General features: G+C 24.6%; 1 protein-coding gene across 1 annotated transcript in view; it reads right to left on the reverse strand.

Moving 5' to 3' along the window:
- The window catches only part of LOC117180661 (DNA mismatch repair protein Mlh3-like), an 89,046-nt gene that overhangs the window by 58,169 nt on the left and 19,120 nt on the right, over positions 1 to 11,757 (reverse strand). The window contains exons 4-7 of the mRNA XM_033373151.1: positions 10,427 to 10,904; positions 2,618 to 2,764; positions 2,498 to 2,569; positions 2,210 to 2,440 (exon numbers count right to left, since the gene is read on the reverse strand). Coding sequence (XP_033229042.1) covers positions 2,210 to 2,440; positions 2,498 to 2,569; positions 2,618 to 2,764; positions 10,427 to 10,904 — 928 coding nt within the window. The remainder of the gene's footprint in view (positions 1 to 2,209; positions 2,441 to 2,497; positions 2,570 to 2,617; positions 2,765 to 10,426; positions 10,905 to 11,757) is intronic.

The raw sequence follows: 11,757 nt of genomic DNA on the forward strand, positions 1-11,757 counted from the left end.
TAAAAAGGGGAGAGGGAAGTAAAATTGCACAAGCATGTTTCGGCGAAATTCGGAACAATGAAGCGAGAGGTAATGTGGGAAATTCAAAATGGGAGGTAGAAAAGAGAAAAATGAGAAGGGTGTGTGATATCCGAGAAGGGGTTATGGAGTGGCAGGACATAGAGTTAGAGCTATTGGCTAAACAAGGAGAAGCGAGATGGACAAAGATTATAGATTCGAGGTACAATAGATGGTATATGATTGTCTAAGGGTTGACGGAACCAGAAAATCTGCAAAAAATAAAAAAGGAAGAAAAATGGAGTAGGGTTGTACGGTTCAGAATGGGAGAAGGAGTGAGAGCATGCAGATATTGGATGAATGAAGAGGAGAATTTATGCAGAGTATCTGGATACGAAATGGCGTCATGGGCACATGTATTAGAGAGATGTACAGGAGAGGAAGAGGGACAGTTGAGTGTGGATGAGTGTGTAAGATAGATCTTGGATGGCAGTGGACAGGGAGTGATGTGGATGAAGAAATTGGATGAAGTAAGGGAAAGCAAGGGAGTAGGGCAGAGCCAAACGGGTGATCCTGAAAAGGGACAGTAAAAAACGAAAATTTTTTTCAATATCGTGGAAAATGCATTTTTTTATGGTAAGAGGAAACGGAAGCCCTGGAAACTCGCTCATCTTAGGAATTAATATCACTACTGTTACTATTGTTTATCCTACGTAATGGGAAAGAGTAGAATATAAGTAGTAGTAGGATGAAATTGTAAATATATGTACAGGAAGCGGGGGCCCTCAAACCCGTAAAAGGGAGAGATTAAATAAATGCATACATACATACAATTCAACTGATTGTTTAAAAATTAACTTTTTTGTTGAAAATACATATTTTTGGAAAGAAAATTCATCCGATTTGTAGAAAATTCGTCCTTTTGGTTTAAAAATTTAACAATTTGGGAAAAAATTCAACTGTTTGGTAAAAAGTTAAACTATTTTGTAGAAAGCATGTTTTCGTTATTGAAAATTAATTCAATTAAATGAAAATTAAACTACAAAATGTTTACTTAAAAATTGATTTTTTGTTCTAAAAATCAATTATTTAGTTAAAAAATCGTAGAAAATGCAAAAAACTAACAATTAATAAAATCAAGTTTGGAATTTTCTTGGTTAAAATTCAACAATTTAGTTAGAAATTTATGCATTTTTTCATGAATTCATCTTTTTAGGTAGAAAATAAATTTTTTTGGTTCAAAATATTTTTTTTTTCGTTAAAATTCCACTTTTTGTAGAAAGTTTTTTTTTATGTAAAAAATTTACCTAATCAATTTTTGGGCTAAAATGGATTTTTTATTACAAAATTCTACTATTCTGTTCAAACAATTTAGAAACGAAACAAATATAAACTAACAATTAATCGTATTAAATTTGGAATCTTCTTGGTTGAAAATTCAAAAATTTGGTTAAAAAATGTATGCATTTTGTCAAGAATTCATATTTTTTGTATAAATTAGTCTTTTTGGTTGAAAATATAATTTTATCGTTAAAAATGAAAGTTTTTGTAGAAAGCACGTTTGTGGAATGCTAAAAAAATTTACCTGCTCAATTTTTGTTTAAAAATTGATTTTTTCACTTCAAAAATTCAACTACATTTACATTAAAAAAATTAAAAAAGAAAACAATATAAACTGACAATTATTTAAATCAAATGTATCATCTTTTTGTTTGAAAATTCAATAATTTGGTTAAAAATGTATGTATTTTTCAAGAATTTATAATTTATGGTAGAAAAATAATCTTTTTGGTTAAAAATCTATTTTTTTTAATTAAAACATGAACTTTTTGTATCAATATTATTTGTGGAAAGCTCAGAAAAATCACCAACTCAATTTTTGGGTTAAAATGGATTTTTTTGGTTAAAAAATTCTACTATTCAGTATAAAAAATTTAGAAACGAAACAAAACTAACAATTAATCCACTGAAATTTAGAATCTTCGTAGTTGAAAATTCAACAATTTGGTTAAAAAATTAAATTTTTTTCTCAATAATTCATATTTTGGGTAAAAAATGAGTCTTTTGGTTAAAAATATAACTTTTTCGTTAAAAATTTAATTTTTTGCTCAAAAAGGTGTCAAATAGTGCCAATATTATGGTCATTCCGAGGCCTGTTCTTTTTTCAAAAACAAATTTAAATAAATTAAATTATATTTCAATGAACACTCACGTTTTATTTCTGGATTGAAAGCAGCCGAGCAAATATTATCAGAATTTCTAATGTTTGCTTCCGATATGATGTTCGTTTTTCCGAATCGAAGCATTGGATTTAAGACCGGTGGCAAAAAAACGTAGAGTCGATGATTCGTCGACTTCTTCGTCTCGGTAGGTTGAACAACTCCTTTGGAAACCGGCTTCTCGTAATTCCAATCCGACCATTCAGAAAGTTGACTGAAATTATCTGGATCAATTTTCTGTGTAGATTTATTTTAATTTATAAATTGCCAAATTTTCTTACCTGCGCAAAAAGGGCTCTCAAAAGTTTTGGCCAAATCTTTTGGACTTTCCTTGTGATCGACATTCTGATTTTCTCCAGAATTTTTGAAGTTTTGGGTCAATTTAAATAATTGAAAATTACTTTTTTCATGAATCTTTTGCTCATTTTTGGCTTCTAAAGTTCTTTGATCTGTATCCATTTGACTGAGAAGAGATAATTCTTCCTGATTCAGTTTATATCCTTTTTCACTTTTCCGATGGATTTCTTTTTTTTCCGGCTGAAGCGTTTCTATCAAATTTAGTTGATTTTTCATCGGTTTCTTAATTATTCGATTCTTCATCATCATCAGGCTTTGTAAAAAGTTTTGATCAAATAATTCAAAATCGTCTTCGGCGGAAAATAATTCGCGTTTTCGAATACGATCCTTTAAAAATTTTCGACACCTAAATTTTTGCAGCACAGAAGAATCAAACATCTCTTTATTTTGTCCATTAAAAATTGGCTTCGATTTGCCCATTTTTTCTCCTAATTTCTTATTAAATAATGTCTTGTGATTTCTTTTAAAAATCGACAAAGGCATTGACTTTTCTATTTCCTTTACTAAAATGTGACTGGGGCTAGTTGGATAGGAAATTTTTCTCGTGTTTGCTCGATTATCTTCTGATTGTTTATAAAAATTTGTTTGAAAATTATTCTGGTTATTTCGAGGGATAACTTGCTTCGCTTTTTGTATCTTTTCTTCTAACCGCTTGTTGAAAATTTTTTTACTCTCTTCTGGAATGTATTTTACATTTTTATAGTCTTTAATTTCTTCTTGAAGCTCTTCTGCATTTCCATCTAAATTTTGTTAAATATCAATTTAAACAAATCACAGATATTCGATTATATTAAATTATATGAAAGGCCGTGCAGAAATTAAGTAAAGTCTTTTTTAGAGGAGGTAGATGAACGTCGTTTAAGAACAAAACTACTAAAAAAAAAATTTGAACAATTTGGTAAAAAATTCAAAAATATTTAGTCGAAATTCGAACTAGTTTCTTTTAAAGTCATTTTTTTAGTAAATAAATTCCTGATTTTGGTTAAAATTCTTTTCACTGGTCGAAAATGTAACTATTTTGTTAAAATTTCTTGTTTAAAATTGAACTACTCCATGTTTTGTAGAAAAATTATATTTTTTAGTTTGAAAATTCAACTTCTTTGTTGAAAACTTTTTTTTTAGTAAAACATTCATTATTTCGGTTAAAAATTCTTTTCACTGGTAGAAAATGTAACTACTTTGTTGACAATTTCTTGTTTTTAATTGTTGAAAATGTAACTATTCCATTTTTTTGTAAAAAATTTATGTCTATTAAGTTCAGAAATCAATTTTTCGTAGAAATTTTCTTTCTTTTTTGTAGAAAGTTAAATTCCGTAATTTGGTTCAAAATTAACGGTTTGATTGCAAACTAATTATTCGTTTTTATTTAAAGATTTAACTGGAAATTTTTTACATTTATTTAGTTTTTGAAATATTTTGTTGTTATTAAAAATACAACTTCTTTGTGGAAAGTTTGTTGTTTTTTGGTGTTAAAAATTTAACTATCCCATTTTTTGTGTAAACATCTTTTTTTTTTAGTTGTGAATTTAATTATTTCGTAGAAAATTCGTACTTTTTTGTAGAAAGTTGAACCTCACTGTTCAAAATTCAACAATTTGTTTCAAAATGCAGGGATTTGATTGGAACGAACATGTTTCAGTTAGAGATTGAACTGGAAATTTTGTAAATTTATGTTGCTTGTTCAAAAATTTTTTGTTACTTCATCTTTTTAGGTTAAAAATTCAACTTTTATGTTTAAAATTTGTTGTTTTTTGGTGTTAAACATTTAAATATTCCATTTTTTGTTTAAAAATTATACTTTTTTAGTTCCGAATTCAATTATTTGATAGAAAATTTGTTCTTTTTTGTAGAAAGTCAAATTCAATGATTTTGTTCAAAATGCAACAGTTTGATTGAAAACAAATCTGTTTTATTCAGGGATGAACTGGAAATTTTATAGATTTATGTTGTTTCTTCAACATTTTTTTTAAATCATATTTTGAGGATAAAAATTCAACTTCTTTGTTGAAATTTTTTTGTTTTTGGTGTTAAAAATTTAACTATACGATTTTTTGTAAAAATTTTTTTTTTTAGTTGAGAATTCAATATTTGGTACAAAGTTCGTTTTTTTTGTTGAAAGTTAAACCTCTTGGTTCAAAATTAAACAATTTGGTTCAAAATGTACAAGTTTGATAAAAAACTAATCCGTTTTATTTAAGGATTGAACTGGAAATGTTGTAAATTTATGTTGCTTGTTCAAAAAACATTTTTTAATTCATATTTTTAGATTGAAAATCTAACTTCTTTGTTGAAAATTTGTTTTTTAGGCAAACATTCCTCATTTCGGTTAAAAATTCTTTTCAATGGTCGAAAATATAACTACTTTGTTGAAAATTTGTTGTTTTATGGTGTTGAAAATTTAACTTTTCCAAGTTTTTTTAGAAATTTGATCTTTTTGATTCGTTCGTTTTTGTAGAAAGCTAAACTTAAAAATTTGGTTTAAAATACAACGGTTTAATTGAAAATTAATCTGGTTTGGTTAAAAGTTATTTTTTTCTAACTGAAAATTGAACAATTTGGTTGAACATTTATCAATTTAGAAGAAAATTCAAATAACTGGTTTGTAGAAAATTCGTTATAAATAAAATAACTGTTTTATATTCGAAATAACAATATTTTTTAGTTAAATTATTAAATATTTTTAATTTCGTCTTTTTTGTTGAAAATTCAATTTCTTTGTTAGAAATGATTACTTTTTGCTGTTAAAAATTAATTTTGTTAATTGAAAATGTGCCAATTTGGTTAAAAATTGAACTGTTTGGTAGAAAATTCGTTTATTCTTTTATTTAAAAATTAATTTTTGAAAATAAGATTATAATTATTGACCTTTTGGTCCAAAATTAACTTTTTTTTATTTAAAAATTCATTTATTTTGTTCCAAATTTATGTAATTTGTTACACATTCATCTTTTTTGGTAGAAAATTAATCTTCTTGGTTGAAAACTCAACTATTTAGTTTAGAGTTTTTGTATTTTATATAGAATTTGTCTTTTTGGTTGAAGATTAATCTTCTTCGTCAAAAATGCCTTTTTTTGTTGTTGAAAAATTAACCGTTGGGTGGAAAGCTCATATTTTTTCCTTGAAAATTCAAGATTTTGTATGATAATTATTTTTATTATGGATTGAAAAATCTTTCTTATTTTAAAATTTACCTCATGTTGACAATTCTTTTCCTTTTTCGTAGAAAATTAATTTTTTTATTTGAAAATGCAACTGTTTCGTCAAGAATTGAACTTTTTAAATTGAGGATTCAGGTTTGTAGTTTTAAAATTGGTATTTTTTGGTTAAAGTCAACTGTTTTAATTTAAAATAAAAATATTTTTTGTTGAAAATTCTTCTTTTTAGGTTAAAAGTTCAACTACTTTGTTGAAAATTAATATTTTGTTTGTTAAAAATTAATTTTTTAAACTGAAAATATAACAATTTAGTCAAAAATTCAACTGTTTTATATAATATTCGTTCATTTGTTCCTAAGAATTAATTTTTTGTAATAAAAACGTAACGATTGAGTTTTTGGTAAAAATGAATCTTTTGCAGTTTGAATATTCAATTATTCGGTTAAAGATTTATTTATTGCGTTGAAAATTTATCTAATTGGCAGTAAATAAATATTTTATGTTGAAAATAAAACAAATTGTTTGAAAGTTGATGTATTTTGTTGATGTTTTTTTGTTTAAAAATTCATCTTTTTATCAAAAATTCCTTTTTTTGTGTCGAAAAATTCAAGATTTTAGAAGAAACTTTTTCTCGTTTTTGACTGAAAAAACTTTTTTAGTTTAAAACTAAACTCTTGTTGACAATTCAACGGTTTGAGTAAAAATTAAACTGTTTAAGTTGAGGATTCAAGTTTATAGGTTGACAATAGGTATTTTTGGGTTAAATTCAACTGTTTTTGATTTGAAAGAAAAATATTTTTTTTGTTAAAATATGAACTATTATATTTTTTTTGAAAATTAATTTTTTTCAGGTTAAGAATTCGCCTTCTTGGTTAAAAATGCGTTTTTTGTTTGTCAAAAATTAATTTTTTTAAATGAAAATTTAACAAATTAATTAAGAATTCAACTGTTTCACAGAAAACTTGTCTTTTTGGCTTAAAAATTCTAAATTCGAGATGAAATTCTTTTCTTTATTGACTGAAAAAACTGTCTTTCATATAAATTCGCATTTTTGATTTCGAAATTCGGCTTTTCTGGGCGCAAATCTATATTCCCGGTAGAAAATTTAACTGATTAGTTAGTCTTTTTTTTCAAAATTATTTTTTGTTATTGTAGAAAATCAATTTTGTTGTTAAAGGTGCAATTTTTTGGTTAGAAATTATTCTATTTATATTGAGAATTCAAGTTTGTATGTTCAAGATTTATCTTTTTTCATCTGTTTTTTGTAATAAAAATATTTTTTCAGTTTAAATATGAAATATTACATTTTTTCTTGAAAATTCATCTTTTTTGATAAAAAATTCAACTATTTTGTTGAACATTATTGTTCTTTTTAGTAATTCTTTCATCTGACACATTTATTAATTTATTGAAAATTTAACTGCTTTGTATAAAATTAGTTTTTTTTTAAATCAATTTTTTTAAAATAAAATTTAACTATTGTATTCTTGGTTGTAAATTGGCCTTTTTTAGTTAAAAATTCAACTATTTGGTTCAAAAATTATAAAAAAATATATTAAATTTGTCTTTTTGGTAGACAATTAACATTTTTGCTTGAAAATTCATCTTTTTAGGTGTCTTGTTGAAAATGAACTTTTTTGTTGAAAACTAAACTGTTTTGTAGAAAACTTGTTTTTGGCTGAAAAATTCAACAATTTAGTATAAAATTCATTTTTTTATTGAAAATTAATTTGTTGCAATAAAAAATTATCTATTACATTTATGGTTAAAATTTATCTTTTGTGGTTGCAATTGTACTTAAATTATTGAAAATTCGTCTTCTTTATTAGAAAATTAATCTTCTTTGTTAAAAATACAACGAGTCGGTTAAAAAATTATTATTTTTTGGAAATTCAGCTTTTTTGGTAGCTAATTCTTGGTTAAAAATTCAGCTTTGTATTTTCAAGATTTGTCTTTTTTCAACTATTTTTTTTAATGCAAATATTTTTCAGTTTAAATACGAAATATTACATTTTTTCTTGAAAATTCATCTTTTTAGATAAAAAATGCAACTATTTTGTTGAAGCTTATTTTTCTTTTTAGTAATTCTTTCATCTGAAAATGTATTTATTTTGTTGAAAATTCAAACGGCTTTGTCTAAAATTAGTTTTTCTTTGATCAATTTTTTGTAAAAAAAATTTAACTATTGTATTTTTGCTTATAAATTGGTCTTTCTTAGTTTAAAAATTCAACTATTTGGTTGAAAAATTATGCAATTTATTAAATTTGTCTTGTAGAAAAATAAACTTTTTGATTGAAAATTCATCTTTTTAGGATTAAAATTCCACTCCTTTGTTTAAAATTCATTTTAGTTTCTTATAAATTCATTTTTAACTGAATATTTAACAATTTGGTTGAATATTCATATTTTTAGAATGGAAACTCAACTACTACTTTTTACTTGAAATTGTTTGATAGAAAACCTCTTTTTGACTGAAAAATTCAAAAATTTAGTAGAAAATTTGATTACTTGGTAGAAAATTCGATTTTTATGTTGAAAATTAATTTTTTGTAATAAAAAATGATCTATTGCATTCATGGTTAAAATTTATCTTTTGTGTTTGAAAATTTACTCAATTTATTGAAAATCTGTCTTTTTGATAAGAAAAATAATCTTTTTTGTTTAAAATTCAATGACTCAGTTAAAAAATTATTTATTCTATTGCAAATTCATCTTTTTTGGTAGCTAATTCTTGGTTGAAAATTCAACTATTCGATTAAAAATCATTTGTTTTCAAAATTTGTTGTTGTTGTAGAAAATTATTATTTTTTGTTAAACATACAATTTTTTGGTTAAAAATTAATCTATTTAATTTGAGAATTCAAGTTTCTATGTTCAAGATTTGTCTTTTTTCAACTTTTTTTTTAAATGAAAATATTTTTCAGTTTAAATACGAAATATTACATTTTTTCTTGAAAATTCATCTTTATAGATCAAAAATTCAACTATTTTGTTGAACCTTATTTTTCTATTTAGTAATTCTTTCATCTGAAAATGTATTAATTTTCAGATTAAAATTCAACTGCTTTGTCTAAAATTATTTTTTTTCATTCAAATTTTTTGTAAATAAAATTGAACTATTGTATGGTTTGATTGAACATTGAACTTCTTTAGTTTAAATTTCAACTATTTGGTTGAAAAATTATGCAATTTATTAAATTTGCCTTTTTGGTAGAAAAATCTTTTTGATTGAAAATTCATCTTTTTAGGATTAAAATTTACTACTTTCTTCAAAATTCATTTTTTTTTGTTATAAATTCATTTTTAACTAAAAATTTAACAATCTGGTTAAAAATTCATATTTTTAGAATAGAAACTCAACTACTACTTTATTAAAAATTAATTTTTTGTTTTTTACAAACTCATTTTTTAACTGAAAATTTAATAATTTGCTTGAAAATTTAACTTACTTACTGTCTGGTTGAAAATGAACGTTTTTCTTTAATAACAATATTTTTCAGTTTAAATACAAAATATTACATTTTTTCTTTAAAATTCATCTTTTTAGATCAAAAATTCAACTATTTTGTTGAAAATTATTTTTCTTTTTAGTAATTCTTTCATCTGAAAATTTATTAATATGTTGAAAATTCCACTGCTTTATATAAAATTATTTTTTTTTAATTTTTAAAAAATAAAGTTCAACTATTATATTTTTGGTTGTAAATTGTTTTTTTTTATAATTCAAAAATTCAACTATTAGGTTGAACAATTATGCAATTTATTAAATTTGTCTTTTTGGTAGAAAATTAATCTTTTTGCTTGCAAATTCATCTTAGGTTTAAAATTAATTTTTGTTTGTTATAAATTCATTTTTAACTGAAAATTTAACGATTTGGTTGAAAATTCATATTTTTAGGTTGGAAACTCTACTACTACTTTGTTGAAAATTCTATTTGGCTGTAAATTCAACAGTTAAGTAGAAAATTCAATTACTTCGTAGAAAAATCGTTTTTTTAATTGAAAATTAATTTTTTTCTAATAAACAATTAACTATTGAATTTATGGTTAAAAATTGATCTTATATAGTTAGAAACTAATTCAATTTATTAAAAATTCGTCTTTTTTATTAGAACATAATCTTCTTTATTTAAAATCCAATGACTCGGTTAAAAATGTATTATTTCTGTTGCAAATTAATCTTTTTTGGTAGCTAACTCTTGATTGAAAATTCAACTATTCGATTAAAAATGTTGTTAAAGTTATCTTTTTGTTTGGAAATTTAACTATTTAGTTAATACATTTCACTGTGTTCTCGAAATACCGTATTCTCGCCACTAAAATTCAACATTTTTGATGAAATTCTTTTCCTTTATTGACTAAAAAATTTTTCTTCGTTGAAAGCTCAACGCTTGTTGAATTTTTTTTTTTAATTTGAAAACCCATCTCTTTTGATAGAAATTTCATCTTTTTTGGTTAAAAATGCAATTGTTTGATTGAAAAAGAATCTATTTTGGTCGAGATTTTATCTATTTTGTTAAAAGTTCGTCTTTTTTTCTAGAAAATTAATCTTCTTCGTTGAAAGTTTATCTTTTTAGTTCAAGTGATTCAAAATTGTAGAAAAAAATTGTACCTAATTATTGCACGGCTCCTAAAAAAACATAGATTTTAAAACATACAAAGTGTATTTGAGTTGAAATCTATTTGCTGAGCCTTACTAGTCTCAGCTTTCATATCGTAATCCATCGATACGGTATTCAGAATGCCAATTTTGATCCGATCCAAAACTTTTTCCCAGTTTTGAAAAACCACGAAGGTCCTACTTGCATAACTGGAAAGGATGTAATCAGAATAGGGACATTCGATGTAAATCAAAAAGTAAATTTCCTCCGATGGTGAAATTTTTAGTTCATTACGAAGGTTGTCCATTGTTTTCAGGATCAAATTTTGAATTTGAAGGCACATTGTGGGTCTTCGATTAATAAAGATGTGACGAACTGCGATTGAATTCGGTTTTAAGTATCCGACGTAACCGGATATTTTAAACCTCGAAGCTTTAGCGCGATTTAAGTGCCAAGTTGTTTTGAGAGAAAGAGTTTGTTCACAAATGGAGGTTAAAATATCGTAAGGCTCGTGTGGTTTGCGGATTCCAGTTACAAGTTCTCCTGTTATTTGATTGTGTAAAGTGAACGATACCTGAATCAGAAATAAAAATAAAATACTTTGTAATCTTTCAGGTTGTCCCTCAAGTACCCTATTTTCAAGATTTGGTAAGAAATTTGGAAAAAAAATCAAAAAAATTAGAGAGTTTCTGTGAGATTTGAAATATTTCAGGGTATTTATAAAGATTCCGAAATATTTTTAATATATTTTATTCGAAGTTATCCTTCAATATGAAGGAGAACGTGCGTTCTGTTTCCTTTTACAAATTTAAATTTAAAAATATAAAATAATAAATAAATTGATCTAAAGTATGTCATATTTTACATCTAACATTATTCATAATTAATTATTTACTCACACGCATAACATCGCTTTTTTCAATCTATTTATTATAAATTTCAATAATTTAACGAAATTTTTAAGATTTAAGGGTATTTTTAAAACTTCCAAGGCATTTGCAGGAGCTTTTAATTTGAATTATTTTAGGGAATTTTAAAAGATTCCATGGATTTAAAAAATTAATTTAATTAATTTGCAGTGAGTTGAAAGCTTTTGAAATATTAGAGAATAAAGAATGTTATAAAATTTCTAAAGATATGGAACGATTTTACGGAACGTATGAGCTTTTACAAGATTTAAAAAGATTTCACGTTATTTGATAAGATTTCCGAGCGTTTCAATGATTTCAAGGGATTTTAAAACCCTCAATGTATTTTAGTACATTTTTCATGATTTCAGAATTTTTTTAATTCACTTAAAGGGGGAGGGTCGGTAAGGCCGGTTTTTGGCCTAATTTATTTTTGGACCAAATAATCAGAAAAAATCATGGTAGTATCTTATAAGTATCCCGAGTCGATTGCACGCTAAACGGACTACCCTCCACCCC

The sequence above is a fragment of the Belonocnema kinseyi genome, chromosome 9 (assembly GCF_010883055.1).
Source record: "Belonocnema kinseyi isolate 2016_QV_RU_SX_M_011 chromosome 9, B_treatae_v1, whole genome shotgun sequence".
Taxonomy (NCBI): domain Eukaryota; kingdom Metazoa; phylum Arthropoda; class Insecta; order Hymenoptera; family Cynipidae; genus Belonocnema; species Belonocnema kinseyi.